Source organism: Macaca mulatta, chromosome 11 (genome assembly GCF_049350105.2).
Source record: "Macaca mulatta isolate MMU2019108-1 chromosome 11, T2T-MMU8v2.0, whole genome shotgun sequence".
NCBI classification, from domain to species: Eukaryota; Metazoa; Chordata; class Mammalia; order Primates; family Cercopithecidae; genus Macaca; species Macaca mulatta.
In genome coordinates this window covers 25,006,341-25,027,193 of record NC_133416.1, presented here as the reverse complement: position 1 = coordinate 25,027,193, position 20,853 = coordinate 25,006,341, and the positions used below count along the sequence as shown (strand labels likewise).

At 35.5% G+C, this 20,853-nt stretch overlaps 1 protein-coding gene across 7 annotated transcripts in view; it reads right to left on the bottom strand.

Moving 5' to 3' along the window:
• Positions 1-20,853, bottom strand: part of ETNK1 (ethanolamine kinase 1) — a 61,738-nt gene that overhangs the window by 39,066 nt on the left and 1,819 nt on the right. For all 7 annotated transcript variants that reach the window (XR_013400932.1, XR_013400934.1, XR_013400933.1 and 4 more), the window contains exon 2: positions 1,602-1,861. Coding sequence is in view for 2 of the 7 variants with exons in the window: in XM_015151275.3 (XP_015006761.2) it covers positions 1,602-1,861 (260 nt within the window). In the remaining 5 variants the exon portion in view is untranslated. The remainder of the gene's footprint in view (positions 1-1,601; positions 1,862-20,853) is intronic.

Sequence of the window (20,853 nt, the reverse complement as noted above, 5' to 3'; positions counted from 1 at the left end):
TAGAAGGAAACTCATGTGGCCTTTCTCTAGGAACTTCATGAAATATGTTTTTGTATATATACAAAACCAGCTTTGGGGGGGATCCAATTTATGCATCTATTCATTTTTACTGCTGTTATATAGGTATTTGCCAACCACTGTGAACAGATTGAGGATTTATAAATACATGCAAGCCTAAAGATTACCGAACAATTGATATACAGTAAACACAAATGTATTAATCAGAATCTCTTAATACATCTAAAGATCAGACTCATGTAAAAGAAGAAAATATATGTAATGGCTAAAAACTAGGGTTTGAACAGATTTCTATGCCAAAATATTTTAATATATTATTTGATATAGGTTTACAATAGGTAAGTGATACTGGTACATTCCATTTTTACCAGTGTATTAACTTAGCAATTCTTAAACTATGATCAGGGAGCCCCTGGCCATCCAAAACCCTTTCAGGAATTTTGTAAAGTTGAAACTATTTTCACAAGATATTATTTACCTTTCTCACTCTCATTCTCTCACAAGTGTACAGTGTAGTTTTCAAGAGGTTACATGATATGTGATAATTTCATCACAATGACAGCTAACAGGACATGTACTTGATATTCTTTTATTCTAAAAAATTTGTTTTAGTATCTAATATGGCAAATATTAATAAACGTTAATCAAATATTAAAACAAAGCTCTTTGGGCACCCAGCCTCAAAGAGCTATAAAGAGGTCTTGAGACCAAAATGGTTGCGAACTGCTGCTTTAACCTATGAAGTAACCTGCTGTTTTCCAATCAAGACCATTTTCTAGGCCGGGTGCGGTGGCTCACGCCTGTAATCCCAGCACTTTGGGAGGCCGAGGCGGGCGGATCACAAGGTCAGGAGATCGAGACCACGGTAAAACCCCGTCTCTACTAAAAATACAAAAAATTAGCCGGGCGCGGTTGTGGGCACCTGTAGTCACAGCTACTCGGGAGGCTGAGGCAGGAGAATGGCGTGAACCCGGGAGGTGGAGCTTGCAGTGAGCCGAGGTCACGCCACTGCCCTCCAGCCAGGAGGATAGAGCAAGACTCCGTCTCAAAAAAAAAAAGGCCATTTTCTAGAGTTTTCAAGAGCAGAAAGAGAATTTAAATTGGCGATTTTGGAAAAATGATCAAGCATATATGACATTATTCTTTATAGAAAGCACAATAATAATGAACAACTTAACAAAGAATTGTTAACCAAATTAATAAAATTTTACTAAGCAAGAACTCTGAAAACATGAATAATTAAGTAATAAGCAATTGTTAGTAACAAATGTATAACACGTCAACTCAAATACTAACTCGAAAACACTAAGCAGAAGCCTCGACTCTCTGCAGCTGGTTAATCCAAAAGCTCTTGTAGTTTTTCCTTTGCAAAGAGTCAGTGACGAGAACTGCAGATATAAAGAAATTTACTTCTTTCTTTTTAGGGAAAACAAGAACAAAAACAAAAACCCTAGCTAAAGAAAGTTTCTAAGTTAACCAAATAGTTGTTCAAACAAAGAAAAGGCAATTTTAAAAAATATTTCCTTAAGGCACTTAAATGCCCATATTTTTCAAAAGGAAAAATTCAGAAAAAATGTATGTACCTGAAAATGGCTGGATTGCAGACATGCTTTGGATCCAATGCTTCGCCTTGTATAAACTCATAGCATAGTCCATTATTGAAGGTACAGTAGAGTTGTGGTGCACACCCATGAGCCTGCAACACTCGAAAACTCTTTACTTCCTCATCTCGATCGACTAATAACTCAGTCTTATTGCCATAAATTCTCACCAGGACTACATCCTCCATGGTATTTCCCACGTAACAGCCAATAAGTTTATTTGTGATTCCATCTGTGAAGAGCTGCCAAAAATAAAAATTAAAAATGGGGGAAAAAAAGGAATTATCTATCTTTACAGAACAGGAGATAAATTGAAAATCATGAGTTAAATACTTATTAAAGAAAACACCAACTTCTTAACATAAAAGAACCATCTTTGAATACAATTTTATTTAACATCTATAATTTTAATTCGATATTTAAACTAAGGGGACAACTAATGTTAATATGTTGCCCTTAATTCATATAACATGCTTTCCTTGATCCAAAGTGTTAATTATTCACTGTCTTCAATATTTCTATATAACTTTTTTGATACATGCCATTTCTTACAGTCCACCTCGTATCACAATCTTTGCACATCTGTGTGTGTATATGTGTGTGTGTACACATACAGGGAATCTCTCCTATGTCCAACAGATCGTAAAGTCTCTGAGAATGGGAACACTGCCCTATTCCTGGTATGGTTCATTACTTATAGAAGTCCTTAACAACATTCATAGACTTGTTACTAAATATACAAATATAATCTACCATAATTTAATTATGGCAAATCTCCAACTTACTAAAAACTCAATTTTAAATATTAATTTTAAAGATTATCTAACATAACATGCATTAAACATTGTGTTATGCACTCAGGGTATAACAGTTTTGACTATTATAATTTAACCACTATGGCTATAAACAAAAACACAACTTTACAGAAAGACAAAAGAGGTAAGTAGAGATTTCTATGGTATTTTTTTAAATGAGACTTTGGGGCTTGTCAAGACCTTTAAGTCAAGTACTTTAAATCCTTTTTTAGATCTGAGCACAGAAGGTGTATTTCAAAAGGAAACAGGTGATTAGCAATACTAATTATAAAAGTCTATTAAAAATTATAATTTTCATTTTCCTCTGTATTAATCTGACACTAGAACTAACACTTCACTTCTATTATAATTCAGAACTTTTGGAGGCTCCCAAGTGGAACAAAGGGAGAAAAGAAGAAAGCGAAAGCAAGAATTCAGGACATTTTTTCCATGTCAACAGGGCAAGAATAGGAAAAAAGAACAGAAGTTTTAAAAGTATGTATACACATTTAACTAATGCTTGAGAAAGAGGGTAACTATTTCTATCTCAATTAGACTGATATGACATTAAATGACATATGAAAAAAGATGTCAAACTATTTACTAAAACTATTAATAATATACAACTAACCAGTGTTGAGATAATGGTTTTTATTATATATAGGTCTTAGCTGTTACCTTTCTTCACATAATGCAGTAAAACTTCATGAACTAGTGTAAAGGGACTTATTTTGAATATCCCCATTTTTTAGATATGTGCATACTAGTGTTGCTTTCCACCTAGATTTCAAAAAGACTGTATGAAAGACACTGTCAGGAAGTATATATACTTAAAATGAGTATTTTTTATCATAATTGTAATTTTATTAAAATCTGCAATGAAAAACATGTTATTTCTTATCACAATGCCACTATCAATTCACACATGCTGTTCTGTAACTTCTTCAGATGTCATAGATAAAATATTTCAAATACAGTAATAAAGATTGAGAAACCTTTTAACATTCTGAAATGTTTATAATGAATGAAACTCTGGGCTCCTCAAACTCCAGAAATCATCATCTCCATTTTCTGAATCTTCACAGCAAATAGTAGGTGCTTAATACTTAATACTAGGTGCTTAACACTAGAACTCATATAGTTACCAACATTAATGTCTTCATCCAGCTTATAAAAATTGCATTCTCGGGAGGCTGAGGCAGGAGAATGGCGTGAACCCGGGAGGCGGAGCTTGCAGTGAGCCGAGATCTGGCCATTGCACTCCAGCCTGGGGGACACAGCAAGACTCCGTCTCAAAAAAAAAAAAAAAAAAAAAAAAATTGTATTCTCTTGTTCTTGCCTATAATGATCAAACATATCCCTAAATTGACCATGCTATATTATACACATTTATTTGTGCAAACATAAAAAGATGTATACATTTAAGGGCTAGAGACAGATATGATTACTCAATACAGATTACTAAACACTAATTAAACATATATAAAGATGACAGTGTCACAACTCCAATGACCCTGGCCCTAACTTTCTGTATTGCACAACAGCTACATAATTGGCAATGAAATGATAGGCAAAGAAACCTCTAGAATGAAAAGATATGTGAATAATATAATTCCACATTTATCAAAATATTTTATATATAAAGATTTATTTGTCTACAAAGATACTAGGTAGTTTAAATCTTGTTTCTTTATTTTTTTGTTTCTCTGTAAGTAATTTAACCTTTTATCTTTTGGCTTATGTATGTTTACTAACTTGTATTTTTACAGCAATGAACCTGGTTTACTAGTGGAAAAATCAGTAGCAAAACAATGGCCTGGACTCAGTAGGCCTTGAAGTCATGCTGAACATAGTTTTACAAAACATCAATATTCAACATCAGATGAGGTCACTCTGTGATTATAATGGATCCAGAAAACAACAAAACCACTCTGTAATCATGTCTGAAGGTGGAAAAAAAATACGAACTTTGTCCAAATGACAAAAATTACCAAATATCTCCTTATCCTGGCTAATATGAGTGACTGCTGCTCTTTTCCAGTCAAACTTTGGCCCTGCTTCATTTCTTCAGCCTTCTAGGTAAGATTAAGATACCCCTAAGTCATAGACTTATCCCACTTCCTTCCTGACAGCATCCAATCCAGAGAATACCCTGTTTACCTCGAACCCTCCACCAAATCACAGACAAATCCCCACCATTCTCAATGATGTAGTTCTCCCTCACTGCAGTGAGTAATAAACCCAACTTCTTCAGCTACAGGTGAGTTTCTACCGGTCTCTCGCTGGAGAACAATGACTTCAGTTTAAAGATGTACAGGTAATACTTCTTACCTTTGCATTGTTCCCACCTCATATATAAACCACAAGTAACTCAATGTGCTGAACCATCTAAAATATGCTATTAAAATACACTATACACACTCTAGCTATGTATACTATCTTAAATATATACTAGAAATATAAAATTCCACCCCAGTAGAGGTGAGACAAAATATAAATCTTAGTGAGCTCCTTTTAATGGGGCTTATCCTGCACTATTTGTTAAGTATTTCACACGGCAGTAGTTGAGAGGATGAGCTACAGAGCCAGAGTTTGAGTTTGAATCCCAGCTCTGTTACATACAAACCGAGTAAACTTAGGCAAGTCACTTACCCTCTGTGTGTCTCTATCTCATATATAAAATCAGTATATTAGAATCTACTTCTTGCATTGCTCTGAAGATTAATATGTTATATACATAAAAGTACTTAGAACAGTGCTTGGCACTCAGTAAGCTTGTAAATGTAGCCAATTATACATTTAAATTTCAATACAAAACAGCAAAATAATGTTGAAATTATAAAATAATTAAGACTAAAATATATGTTAAAACAATATTTAAAAACAATACTTTAAATATGTCTCTAAAAGTAGCTTAAATCCAAATAGCTAAATGTTAAATATCATTTCTGGGCAAATTCTCTTTCACATCTAAAAAAAAAAAAAAAGGCTTTCAACTTAGTTAGAAATGCCATTCAATGGTACTCTCTCAAGTTAGTATTACCCTATATGCATTTGGTTTTGCACGACGAATTATATCCCGTTAAACTTTAATCCCTAAAATGTATACTACTAAGCTAGTAAATGTAGCTACTAATCACTTCTAATCTTTAGTTTAATTATTAACATCTTTTAAATACTAGGAAAATTAATAACGGATTCTCAATTTGTTCTCTGCCTTACCTCATCACGTAATTTTTAAAAACAACATCTATATTGGTTAAAAATACAATTTAAACTTACCCTTTAACAAATTCCAACAACCCAGGAGTCTATTTTTTAACTGCTTAATATTGATGAAGTTATCAATGTTACTATGAAAATTGGCAATTAAGTAGAATTAAGCGTTTATCCTACATTTTATGTAAACCACATTTCATAATATCCAAACTGCTCTAATTAATGAGAGAAAGTTATGTACCAAAGAATTCCAGTTGACAAATGTGGAGGATACAACAGAAAAAGTATTCAGGAAACAATCTTCAATGAATAAGACCATTAGATGAAAGATTGACAGGTAATTTTATAATGGTAGGAGTCATTTGTCACCTCCTGATTTCAAGAAACAATCTGACATGTTATACCTTCTGATGTGATGCAATATGAAATACACTGCACTACCCACGATTTGAAATCTAATCAAGCTTCTAGATCTTCTTTTTTTTTTTTTTTTTGACAGAGTCGCGCAGTGACTCTCCTGCCTCAGCCTCCCAAGTAGCTGGGATTAAGGCAACTGCCACTACACCTGGCTAATTTTGGTATTTTTAGTAAAGACAGGGTTTCCTCATGTTGGCCAGGCTGGTCTAGAACTCCTGATCTCAAGTGATCCACCCGCCTCAGCCTCCCAAAGTGCTAGGATTCCACGTGTGAGCCACGATGCCCGGCCAGATCTTCCTATTCCTAAGAAACACCACATGGCTGGCCACAGTGGCATGAATGCCTATAATCCCAACACTTTGGAAGCCAGGAGAATCCCTTGGGGTCAGGAGTTCAAGATAACCCTGGCTAACGTGGTGATACCCCGTTTCTCTAAAAAAAAAAAAAAAAAAAAAAAAACCACCACAAAGAGGAACAACAAAAAATATACAAATCCACAATGTGGGTCTTTCTACACAAACGCCCCACCAATAGTCAATAGTATGGCAGTCTAGTTTACGGAGGCTTAGGAAACACACAGATGCATCTAGTTTGTTTCCTAACTCAAACAAATATGTATAAAAATATTTTTTGAGGTAAAATTTTATTATGAACTGGCTATTAAACAGTACTTAGACATTACTACTAATTTTGCTCGGTGTTATAATGGTGCTGTGATCATGTAAAAAAAATTTTTTTTATGTTTACAAATGCATATGGAAATACACAAAGACAATGACAAGGTCTGACTGAGATTTGCTTTAGAATACTTTAAAGGGGTTAAAAACCAAATGAAGCAAATATGGATTCTGGATAATATACGAATATTTTATTCTCTCAATTTTGAGTATGTTAGAAAATTATAGTTTTTAACTTGCATGATACAACTAATCAAAGTGTAAGTGAGGAACTCTAGAGCTTCTATTAGAGAATTACAAAATATAAAAGATCAAGGAGAAATTCTAGAGTTTCTATTAGAGAATTACATAATATAATATAGCACAAGTATGTAACATTCACTTGCTAGCAGATTCCAAAACAAGTAAATGATAAAACTTAAAGACAGGCCGCGCATGATGGCTCATGCCTGTGATTCCAGCACTTCAGGAGGCCGAGGCAGGCGGATCACTTCAGGTCAGGAGATCGAGACTAGCGTGGTCAATATGGTGAAACACTATCTCTACTAAAAATACAAAAATTAGCTGGGTGTGGTGGTGCATGCCTGTAATTGCAGCTACTCACGAGGCTGAGGCAGGAGAATCACTTAAACTCAGGAGGTAAAGGTTGCAGTGAGCCAAGATCGCTCTACTGCACTCCAGCCTGGGAGACAGAGTGAGACTCCGTCTCAACAAAACAAAACAAAACACCTTAAAGACAGGTTAAAAAGGGGGAAAAAAAGTTAAAAGGTCCAAGTGTATGGGACGGAAAAATATATTATGCGGCCATGTATCCCACCCACTTCTAGAGGCCAACTTCTTTCTCCTTCCCTTCTCTGCCAAATTTCTTGCAAGAGAATTTTGTATTCAGTTATTTCCACTTCCAAACCTACCATCTGCTTTTTTTTTTGTAATTTTTATTTTTATCAATCAACAGTAGACCTCCTGCTAAACTACTTTTCAACTCTCATGCTATTTAATTCCTTATTTTTAAATACCATTCTTAAACTGCTTTTCTGTAAAGTCTACACATTATCTGAGACTTCTTATGAGACTGAGCTTTCTTATTTTCTTCACAATATACTCTCTCTCTCTCTGTCACTTCTCCTATCTTCCTCTACCCAATATAAGTATATCAGATTTTTTATTTTATCAATCTTCAATTACACTATTTTGTACACATCCTGCCAAACCCCAACATGAGATACACTGTAAATTTCCTTTCCGGATAGTTTGTTTCCTCTTTAACTAATAACTGGCTTATTTTCTCATTTGCTTACTTTTTAATATACCTATTTGTACTCTCTATATTAGTGACTTTCAAATTGGGCTATAAAGCCCTCAAGGAATGGGAATGGGAATCCAAGTGGGCAAAAAAGCTCTGCTATATCCCCAGCACATACAAACGCACATGTGCGCGTATACTACACTACCACCATCTTGCCCTCGTTTATTTCACATATACATGACACTTGGGGACAAGATTTTATTTAAACAAAGAATTCTAACCCTATAGAAAAGGTTGAAAATCACTGATAAAAATCATCTAATGGGCCACTTTCACTCTTGGCCAAGGCAAAGTAATGGGGACAGGATTTACCCTTTTACTTGAAACAACCTCTCTCCCACAAATAAAAACCAGACAAAACATATGAAATAACAATTTTTAAGACAATGGACTTTAGAGAGAACAGTGATTCCTGAGAGATGGGAAACAAACAATATGAACTCTATGATTGCCCCCAGCTTAATGTCTTGAGAGAATTCTCAGGTCCCAGCAAAGGGAAAGAGAACCCAGATGGAGCTTGTGTGGACTTCATTAATTGAGATAAACTGAGCATCGGAGGATATCAAAACAGCTAGAGTATGCAGGACAGAGTAGTAAACCGGAAAGACAGGGAGACAGACAGAAAGGAGACAGCACTCTAGAGGATCTGCAAATGGCCCCACTGTATCCCCTTGGTATCCGAGGGGGATTCATTCCAGGACCCCACCCCCACAACAACACCAAAATCTACAAATGCTCAAGCCTGTTAAATTTTGTTTTACATTTTTTTGTTCATATTATTTTACATGTTCTGAAAGTCTGTTATATAGAATGATGTAGTATTTGCACATAACCTATTTATATTCTGCCATACACTTTAAATCATCACTAGATTACTTACAATACCTAATACAATGTAGATGTTATGTAAATAGTTGTTATACCGTATTGTTTAAGAAATAATGACAAGAAAAAATATCTACACGTGTTCAGTACTGAAACAACCATCTTTTTTTTCTCTTAATATTTTCAATCCGCAGTTGCTTGAATCCACGGAGGCAGAAGCCATGGATATGAAAGGACAACTCTATATGCTGCTTACAAAACACATAGAGAAGAAGTTGATGTAGCTAGCTATCTCATAACAGATAAAATAGACCTTAATGAAATATTACTAAAGATAAGGAGGGACATTTTATAATGACAAAGGGATTGATCCACCCAGAAGATATAAAAATTCTAAATGTGTATGCATCCAACAATACAACTTCAAAAGATACAGAGCAAAAACTTACAGAATTAAACAAATCCCATAATAAATGTAGGAAATTTGAGCACACCATTCAAGACCTCAATTTTAATTTTTTTAATGTTTATAGATAACACTATTTTTTTTACAAGACCTCATTTTTTTGAGCAGAGAAAAATCATTATGTAGTAAAAGCTCTAAACAACAAAATTAAAAATCCAAATTAATTGACATACACAGAAGCCTACAGTCAACAACAGAATATTCTTTTTCTTATCTTTTTTTTGAGAGGGTCCCACTCTGTTCACCCAGGCGGCAGTGCAGTGACACAATCACAGCTCACTGCAGCCTCAACCTCCCAGGCTGAAACAATCCTCCTACCTCAGCCACCTGAGTAGCTGGGACTAAGGCGTGCATCACCACGCCCGGCTAAGGTTTTGCATTTTTTTGTAGAGACAGGGTTTTGCCATGTTGGCCAGGCTAATCTTGAATTCCTGGAGTCAGTCTGCCCACCTCAGGCTCCCAAAGTGCTGGGCCGTGCCCGGCCAAGAACATACTTTCTTTTCAAGGCTACACAAAACATTACCAAAATTGACTATGGGCTTCATTATAAAGCAAGCCTCAACAAATATCAAAGGATTAAAATCACTTAGAGTATCTTCTCAAACTACAGTGGATATGAGTTAGATATCAATAACATACACACCAAATAAAGCCGGTTAAGATAATGAATTTTTATGTTTTTATAACAATTTTTTTAAAAAATTAAATATGCATCAACTCAATGGAAAGGAATCAAATACACATGTAAAATAAGTGAGATAAAGAAAAAAAACACCACCATGGCAATTAGAAAACATTTTGAACTAAATGATAAACACATATTGTCAAGCAAGTGGTATCTGTAACCTAATATCAACACTAGAAGTCTTAGAACTTCTTTCTGTTCATTGTTTCTTGGTATCACAGTCACCAAAGAACACACGATGCGCAGTCAAGCACTGCATGGAACAACGCTTTACTCACACAGAGAGGAGACAAAGCAAGATCAGCTTCAGTAATGGGTGTTGGTCTCCCATGGTGGGCAAGTGCCTCCCAGCAGCTGATGCCAACAACTGGCCTACACAAACCCCTCCTGGGCTACAGCAGACCAACCCCATCCCTCCATCCCCTCCCCACTGGGGAGACACTGTAGGTGAGCCAGGTGACATACGACACACATGCTGAAGCAGAGCAAAGGAGTACACACTGAGTCTAAAACAGGAAAAAATATTCCCACACAGGAAAAAATAGGTCCAGCACAGGCTATGAGGACTCTTACCTCTTGGTAAGAAAGTGTTTCAGGCCCAAAGCCCATTTCTATTTGGTGAGAAGGGATGGAAGGACTGCGTGCATGAGACTGCCTTTCCCAACACAAGTCAAGACTTGTGGATACTTACAAAGACATGTAATGAACAATATATTAGAAATTTAAAAGGCAAAAAATTAGTGCTTCCAGCTCAAGAAGCTAGAAAAATAACAGCTAATTAACCTTCGAAAACAAAAAAAGGATTAGGAAGGAAATAACGAAGGACAAAACAATCAATAAAATAGAAAAACTCAACAGTCAAAAATTGTTATTTTTTAATAACTTCAAAAATAGCAAACTTTTGAAAACTTCAAAAGTTTGAGATGTGATGGTTCATGCCTGTAATCACAACACTTTGGGAGGCCAAGGTGGGCAGACTGCTTGAACTCAGGAGTTCAAGACCAGCCTGGGCAACATGATGAAATTCCATCTCAAATAAATAAATAAATAAATAAATAAATAAATAAATAAATAAGCTGGGCATGCGGCGAGCACCTGGTCGAGGCTGTAGTGGGCCATGATAGCACCACTGCATTCAATCCCGGGCAACAGAGTGACACCTTGCCTCAAAACAAACAAAAATTATTCTTTGAAAAGATTAACACAGTTGATAACTTCTTAGCAAAATGTATGAAGACAATAAAGTGACACAAATGATAAAGAAATGAACTTCACTACAGACCTTAAACATGTATTATTAAAAGCAACTCTTCCAAAAATAGAAAAAAAAAGAAATACCTCCGAACTTGGTACCAAAACTTGTCAAGGACATTATAAGAAAGGAAAATTTCAGACCAATCTCTTTCATAAGCAGAGTTGCAAAAATCCTAATCAAAATATTAGCAATTGATACAATAATAAAAAAGAGAATATATACAACCAAATAGGGTTTTCTCCAGGAATGCAAAGGTTACTTAACATTTAAATTTTTTTAAAATCAAAGTAATTCACCTCAATAAGAGAAAAATTAAGAAAAATCTTATAATCATCATGAAATGCAGAAAAAACATTTGGCCAAATTCATCATTCATGATGAAAATACTTAAACAAAGAATAAAAAGAAACTTGCTTAATCTGGTAAAGTCATTAAAGAAAATCTATAGCATATATCATACCTAACAATAAATTATTGAAAATGTTCTCCTTAAGACTGGGAAATAAAGGATGCCCACTATCAACTTTCATCTTTTTCAAGTGTGTTAGAGAGGTCCTTACTAGTGCAGTAAGACAAAAAGACAGAAGGACAGACAGCAATTATGTATTATTTTCAGATTTTACATAGAGAAAATGCAAAAATAATCTACATAAAAACCTTTAAAATGTGAAAAATTCAATATACAACAATTAATTATAATCCTATATACCAACAACAAAGTAATTTTTTAAGTGACACCCTTTACAATAATATCAAAAAGCATCAATACCTAGGGATAAATCAGATAAAACACGAGATCTCCACAGTGAAAACTTCAAAAGTTTGAGAGAAATTAAAAACCTAAACAAACAGCATATATGATGTTTATTAATTTTAAGATTCAATCTTGTTAAAAGAATTCACTTCTCCCCAAATCTATCTATTGATTCTACAAAATATAATCAAAATCCTATCCAGTTTCTTTTGTGGGAATTCCAGAATTGAGTCTACAACTTATATGGCAACTTAAAAAGTCAAGAATAGTCAAGGCAATCTCAAAAACGAACAAAGCTGGAGTCCTATACCAAAGCCTATAATAACTACATCAAATACCAAGTCCTGTAGCAATGATTGAGCGTAATCCACACAGAGTGGTACTGCTGCAGTAACAGACAAAACAGACCAAAAGAAAAGAACAGGCGGGGTGCAGTGGCTCGCGCCTGTAATCCCAGCAATTTGGGAGGCCAAGGCGGGCAGATCACTTGAGGCCAGGAGTTCAAGACCAGCCTGGCCAACATGGTGAATCCCCATCTCCACTAAAAATACAAAAGAAAATTGGCAGGGCATGGTGGCGGGCACCTGTAATCCCAGCTACTGGGGAGGCTGAGGCAGAAGAATCACTTGACCCCGGGAGGTGAGGCTGCAGTGGGCCGAGATTACGCCACTGTACTCCAGCCTCAGTGACAGAGTGAGACTATGTCTCAAAAAAAAAAAAAAAAAAGAACAACAGAATTCATAAACAGATCCACATATAATGCCATCTGATTTATGACAAAGGTGACACTGCAATGGGGAAGTATTTTCAACAAATGATACTGCATCAACCGACAGCCATTTGGGAAAAAAATGAATCATAAACCCTCCACCTCAAACCATACATAACAATCAATTATAAACCAGATGGCTTATACATCAAAGTGTAAAATATGAAATAATAAAGCTTCTAGAAGAAAATAGGAATATCTTCATAACTTTGGCACTGGAAAAGATCTCTTGTTCAAGACACAAAACATACTATCCATTAAAAAATTGAAAAGTTAGTCTTAAGACTATCAAAAGACAATATTAAGAATAAAAATGTGCAGTCGCAGTGGTTCACGCCTATAATCCCAGCACTTTGGGAGGCCGAGGTGGGTGGATCACCTGAGGTCAGGAGCTTGAGACCAGCCTGACCAATATGGTGAAACCCCGTCTCTAGTAAAATTACAAAAATTAGCCGGGCGTGGCGGCGTGTGCCTGTAGTTCCAGCTACTCAGGAGGCTGAGACAAGAGAATCGCTTTAACCCGGGAGGCAGAGGTTGCAGTGAGCCTAGATTGCGCTACTGCACTCCAGCCTGGGCAACAGAATGAGACTCTGTCTCAAAAAAAAAAAAAAAAAAAAAAGAAAAAAGAAAATGTAAGCCACAAAGCAGGAGAAAATACGTGAAAACGTATTTCTAAAAGAGGACGCAACTAGAATATATAAAGAATATCTACAAACCATTGAAAACATATTTCTAAGAGATGACTCATCTAGAATATATAAACAACATCTACCAATCATTGAGAAAAAAATCAGATAATCCAACAGAAAAATCAGCAAAAGGCTTGAACAGGAACCTCAAAATAGAACACATACAAAAAAAACCCACACACACAGAAAAAAGATGCACTAATTGTAGAAACAAGAGCAACTTTATTTTAAAATGTTAATCTACCATGTAACTTCTGACTAACCGTTGTCCAAGAATGCCTAAAAAATGTCTTTCTGTAGAAATGTCCATTCATTGTAAGTTTCACCCAAAACAACCCTTGATGCTGGGTTGCAGAAATTGTAAGTTGTGACACCCATAGCCACCTACACATTCCTTCCAGAGCATGCATACTTTCCCCAAGACATAAGACCTGGGTCTGAGGGGTTGTGAGGTAGAGATCTACCTGTTTTGTAGCCACCCAAGACCACACTTCTGCATCTAACTTCCCCTAGTAAGTCACCCAAAACCAACAAACTGGATTTGTCTGCCTCCTTTTTTGGTTTCTCAGCTCCTTCCACATTTAGAGGTTGCTTTGCATATATGGCCCTTTCACAAAACAGTAGTTATCAGGAATATGCAAATTATACCTGGAATAAGATACTCCAATACCTACCAGAAAGAAAAAATAAAGGCAGACAATAGCAATTACTGGTAAAGATATACAATAACTGAAACTCTCACATATTGCTATTAGGAATATAAACCGGGACAATCACTTCAGAAAACTGAAAGCATCTAACAAAGCTGAAAATACACAAACTAGATGACTCAGAAAGTCTACTTATAGGTATTCACTTAACAGAAATGGATATTCGTGTTCAAAAAAAGTGTATTTGTAAGAAGCACAATTTGTGATAGCCAAAACATGAAAACAACCCAAGTGTTCATTAACAGTAGGAGACAAATAAATTGAGGTGTATTCTTAAAATGGAATGATAGTCAGTCATGGAAAAGAACAATAACTATACACGCTTGAATAAATCTCTCAAAATCTGGGCCTACGCCAAATCAAAATTTTTAAAAAATGATGCCATTATATAAAATTCAAAAAGAGGCAAAACACTGACACAAGGCACAGTGGCTCACACCTGTAATCCCAGCACTTTGGGAAGCTAAGGTAAGAGGGTCACTTGAGGCCAGGAGTTCAAGACCAGCCTGGCAACACAGCAAGACCACATCGCTACAAAAAATTTAAAAACTAGGCAGGCATGGTGGCATGCACCTTTAGTCTCAAGTACTCTGGATGCTGATGTAGAAGGGATCGCGTGAGCTCAGGAGTACAAGGCTGCAGTGAGCTATGATAGCATCACTGCACTCCAGCCTGGATGGCAGCACAGACCCCATCCCTTAAAAAAAAAAGTAAAAATTTAAAAAATAATAAATAACAACTAAGTCACATTATGTTTAACATGATCATCAAATATTAGGTTTGTGACTACCAAAAATTATACTCCCATTCAAACATGGGAAAATGTTTATAAAGGGCTAGTGAAAAAAAGAATATAAAATTATATATATGATTGCAAATATGTAAAATAGGTTTAGGAGAAGTAGACGGTAATAAAAATAAAACAGTTGTGAATAGAATATTGATGACAGGAAATTGATTTTTTTTCTCCTATTCAGTCGTGGTACAACCTTTCAGTAAAACTAAATTATTTCATGTTCATATCGTTTCTTGTACAAAGACCTTCATGCGCTTATTATTTTTCTCAGAGTACTTACTTTAAAAAAATAACTAATTCAAAACATTCTATTTTGTTAATTAGAAAAAAAAATCTGCTATTATGATTACCACTAGAGGGAGGGAGAGATCAAGACTAAGAAGGAAAATGAAGATACTCGGTTGCTGGAAATTAGTTTTCTTTTCCTGGGTTGGGGTGGGTAAACGTTTTACAACAATTTATGATTCGTCCATTTTTCTACATGTTTGCTTTTTTTTTTTTTTTTTACAATTTTTAAAAGAATGTTAAAAATGTATTTATAGCCATTCTGGTATATCAAAGAGTAAAATAACTCCTTAGAAAACAAAATAAAGAGAAATAGAACCTCTGATTTCTTAAATAAAGGTCTTCTACTACTTCCCTATCTTTGTCATCCACTCCTTCCCCCACAAAAAACACCTTAATCTTCTTCCCTAACCTGCAATCAATTAACAAGTCCTGCACATTTATATTCTGAAATGTGAAATCTGTACCTTATTTCCATCTCATCTGTCCTAATCTGGGCCCCAGCGCCTCTTGTCTGGACTAACGCAACAGTCGCTCTCAAATTATTTCCTCAAGTTTTTTAAATGCAATACACTGGAAGAAATATATTTATCATTTGATATAATATGTACATAGATACTTTTTTTTTTTTTTTTGAGACGAAGTCTCACTCTGTCGCCCAGGCTGGAGTGCAGTGGCGCGATCTCGGCTCACTGCAAGCTCTGTCTCCCAGATTCACGCCATTCTCCTGCCTCAGCCTCCTGAGTACCTGGGACTACAGGCGCCCGCCACCACGCCCAGCTAATTTTTTGTATTTTTTAGTAAAGACAGGGTTTCACCGAGTTAGGCAGGATGGTCTTGATCTCCTGACCTTGTGATCCACCCGCCTCGGCCTCCCAAAGTGCTGGGATTACAGGTGTGAGCCACTGCGCCCGGCAGTACATAGATACTTTTATATAAAACTAAAGCACGCTTCACAAAAGAATACGTAGCACACTTCACAAAAGAATACGTACCACTGGGTGCAATGGCTCACGCCTGTAATCCCAGCACTTTGGGAGGCCGAGGCAGGTGGCTCACCTGAGGTTGGGAGTTCAAGACCAGCCTGACCAACATGAAGAAATCCCGTCTCTACTAAAAATACAAAAATTAGCCGGGCGTGGTGGCAGGTGTCTGTAATCCCAGCTACTCGGGAGGCTGAGGCAGGAGAATCACTTGAACCCGTGAGGCAGAGGTTGCGGTGAGCTGAGATCACACCATTGCACTACTCCAGCCTAGGCAACAAAAGCAAAACTCCATCTCAAAAAAAAAAAAAAAAAAAAAAAAAAAAAAAAAAAGAGTACATACCTTACTACTTGCAATGCTGTTTGATGTATCCTCTACAATTACGTACTCTAACTCATCTTTTTAAACTGTAATGGTCTCAATACAGTATTGATTTGGCATCCTATTAATGTATGGTAATCACCAGTTTCAAAACCAACGTTCTGAGTGATGACTTATTTCCCTATTTAAAACATTTCCCTCAAACAACCCTTCTCTACATTCTTGCCTGTCACTTCTCTAATACGTGATATAATTTACCTGCTTAACAATGTCCAGGCCAGGCGTGGTGGCTCACGCCTGTAATCCCAGCATTTTGGGAGGCCAAGGTGGGTGGATCACTTGAGGTTAGGCATTCGAGACCAGCCTGGCCAACATGGTGAAACCTAACTCCACTAAAAATACAAAAATTAGCTAAGCATGGTGGCGCAGGTCTCTAATCCAAGCTACTTGGGTGGCTGAGGCGAGAGAATAACTTGAACCCCAGAAGTGGAGGTTGCAGTGAGCTGAGATCACACCACTGCACTGCAGCCTGGGCGACAGCGAGACTCTGTCTCAAAAAAAATAAAATAAAATACAAAAATAAAAACATCCAGTGGCTTCCCATGATGTCCTAAATGATGAGCAAGCTGCTCAAAGTCTAGATTCATTGCCTTTGTGAGACAGTTTTCCTTGCTCAGAAATGTTTCTCCTTTCAGTCTGATCTCATCTACCCTTCAAAGCTTAGCTCAGGTACCCCCACTTCTATGAAGCCCTCTGTCCTACATTCTTCCATGCCTACCTTGGGCCACAGTTAGTTGTCCAAGGACTCTTACTGAAAACTAGCATTATACCTAGTACAAAAAACATGTGTTAGAATTACTGAATTTTAGGAGCTCACAATTCTCTCAGTTGGGATGGAAGAACTGGAAATGAGAGGTGGAGGAATATAGTACCAAAACATACTATGCGTAATTGTAGGTATATCATTGAATTCTCATGACTATTTTCCAAGGTAATCCCATTTTATAGGGACTTTAAAACTTGCCAAAGGTTACAAACGGCTGGAAATAATATTGAAAAACCATCCTCTTTCCATATTATGCTCAGTCCCCAAAAAGACGTGATGCAGTTTACATAGTCCAAGTTACACGGCTATTATACATGAAAACAAACTAGCACTTTAGGCTCCTGACTGCATAGTCACATCTTAATAAAATACATGGGAGCCTAACAAACTTTTCATGTTTTTGATGGGCGTCTATTAAACATTATATACTTTATTATTCTAAAATGCTGAAAACAGGGAGGGAATAGGAAACGGAAAACTGGATATAACCACTAATATTAAAAGTTACATTGAATATAAACTATGACTCCTTATTCGTATCTACAGGACTCAAGATTTCCTATAATTCTTAGGGAAAGTAAACTAATATATTGTTTACTTTTTTAATGTATTAAAAAATTAGCCGTAACTTAATATATTAGCTTACCTAAGACTTTTCAGAAGCTACCACTGAAAGGAACAAACTCATTTTTTTAAAAACAGAAAAGAAAATCGATTATTATATTAGAACACTAATGGAGACATAACTTAAGAGAGCAATTGTATAGATCTGGCTTTTTCTTCTTCCTTTAAGACAAAGACCAATATAAAATATTAACTATCAATATTAAGAGTGGTTACAGGTTCTTAATAGACTATTTAGGTAACTACCTCCAACACTGTTAGAAAGAGGAAGGATATGAAAACTGCTGTGTAGCTACACAACCTAACACAAACATAAGTTTCCATGATAGTTCACATATGCTTACAAAATATAATGAAAAGATTTTTAAAAACATGCATTCAAAAACATGCAAAAACCTGTAGTAAAGCAGAAAGAACAGTACATTTTTGAAACTTCTTGTGTAATCTTTGCATGTGAACTAAATTTGAATGTTCATTCCATAAACATTACGTTGTTATAATTTTCTTATTTGTCTTCCCCATTGGACTAGGAATTTCAAAGAGCAAATGTTTGTTTTTTGATTCAAGCAACCAATATATAGTAGGTGCTCAGCAGCAATAACGATTATCATGAAAGATAGCATTTATTTTACCCTCACAATAACCCATTGAGGTAGGGACAACTACTGGATCAATTTTACAGCTCAGGATACTGGGACAGGAAGTTTAATGATTTGACCAGGGTAACAAAGCTAGTAAAGTACAGAATCTGGACTCAAAATTAGCACTGTGTTCAAACCTCATGCTCTTGAGTACTGTAACATACTGTTATTGAAAAACAAAGTTGCTATAAGGTACCATATAGCAAACAATCTCATTTAGACCCAGTAAAGGAATAAATACATTAGTTTTGTAAGGTTAAATAATAATTATGGTGTTAATATCCTACCTATGAAGCCTTTGTCATTATCTACTATAAGTTCCAAGTAATAGAAAAATTCACAGTGACAAGTTAGCGAGAAAAACAACATTGCTTAATACAGCAAACAGAAAGATCCTGAGACAACATAACTGGAATATTCCAAACACTAATTCATCAGCTCTTCAGAAAATGAAAAACAATTTTAAGAGTCCATTGAGAAATATTTTGGACCTGAGACGTGACTTGATTCTTTATTCCTTTATACAATGACTATCCAAAGAAAAGTATTAAAAATTAAAAATCCAAATCTTCAAGTAAGTTAGAGAGTTGTTACACAACAAAAGTCACTATCCTAAGGAAAGCTGAAGTGATCCCTTTTTCCTAAAATGGTATCACGTATGAAAAAAGTAATGCAAATTTATGTTCAAGGGAACTTGAAAGTAGAATCTTTTTATGAGCCAAAGCTTTTAAGAAATTAATTTTATACAGAAGCACTTTCCCTGCCTTAATCATAATATACAAACAAAACTCTTGGTCAAAGAACAATAATTCATAAGATGGTTTCTCATCTCAGATCTGCCATTTGTAAACAGCAAATTCAGTTTCATTAACTATATAATATATATTAACAGTACTATCTACATCTACCTCACAGGATAGTTGGGAGAATGTATGTGAAAAGTGCTTTATAAACAGTAAAGGACTATTAAATACAAAGCACTGTGGCTGTATTGTTGTTTTAGATTTACTCTGCCTATTCTGTTACTATACTCTGAAAACCTCACCACCTCCTTTATACTTTATTCTTTTAATCTAGTAAGAACAGGAATTCTATCTAAAATGAGATATATTATTGCATGTGCCCACAAGTTTTGAGCGAAGACTGGGCTTTCTATCATTTTGACTCTAGTCTTTTTTTAGCTTGTTTTTTCTTTTTATTTTCTGATATGTTCTGGATAGTTCAGCTTGCAGGAATAATCAATCACCAGATAAGTATCACTACAGTAAGTTTCTAAGGTATACTTCAAGTATATCTTAAACATACAAAAATGTTAGAAAAATACTGAGGAAAAAAAACAGGCTAAATTACTGATACTCGACTGCTCTAAAATTACATTATATTCTGTTAACTATATAATACATACTTCTTCTGAAATGTGAGGTATGATTTGTATCTGTTTCAAGGGAAATACAATGAAATCTCAAAAGAAAATATTTCCATTGAGATTTACTTTCAGAATTTAAAGAAATTCTGAAAGAAATTTACTTCAGAATTTAAAGAAATTCTGAAGCATTATGAAAGTAGAGTTTGTAATGACCTAGAATGCAAGGCGCCAGATCTATTGAGCTGAAAGGTGAACTCATCAATTCAGCTTAGCAGATGCTTTTAGGCCAGCTTCTAGACCAAAGCTTTGCTTGCACATGGAGGGAATGTATTTCTAACTAATAATCATCTTAGGGAAAAATAAATGGTTGTATTTACCTGCACTTACAAATATTAAAAATTCAGATTATAAACCCAAAGGTCTTTAGGTTAAAAGTTGCTACAAGATACCAATATTTAATCACACGTAGTTACTTTCCAACAAGCAAAAATAGTTGAATGTCACTACATTTTGCCCTTTTTTACCTACATCCTGGCTTACTTCACTGAGTTTCACCTAAAAAAGAGATAGTGTCTACCTAATATGGTTGTTTGGACGACTAAAATAAAAAAATATAACTTACCTAACCCCACAGTAGCTATCATTACTATTCTACAGACAAATACATCAAAGGAAATTCCAGTCTTCAAAGCTTCAAACTTTAAAGTCACTGCTTAAAAGTAACTGATCTGCCAACGCTGGAGTTTACCAGGAAGTAGCACTCTTTAATTAATAATATTTTATGTGTAAATGACTGCCAGAAAATAAAGCATCTTAATAAATTTT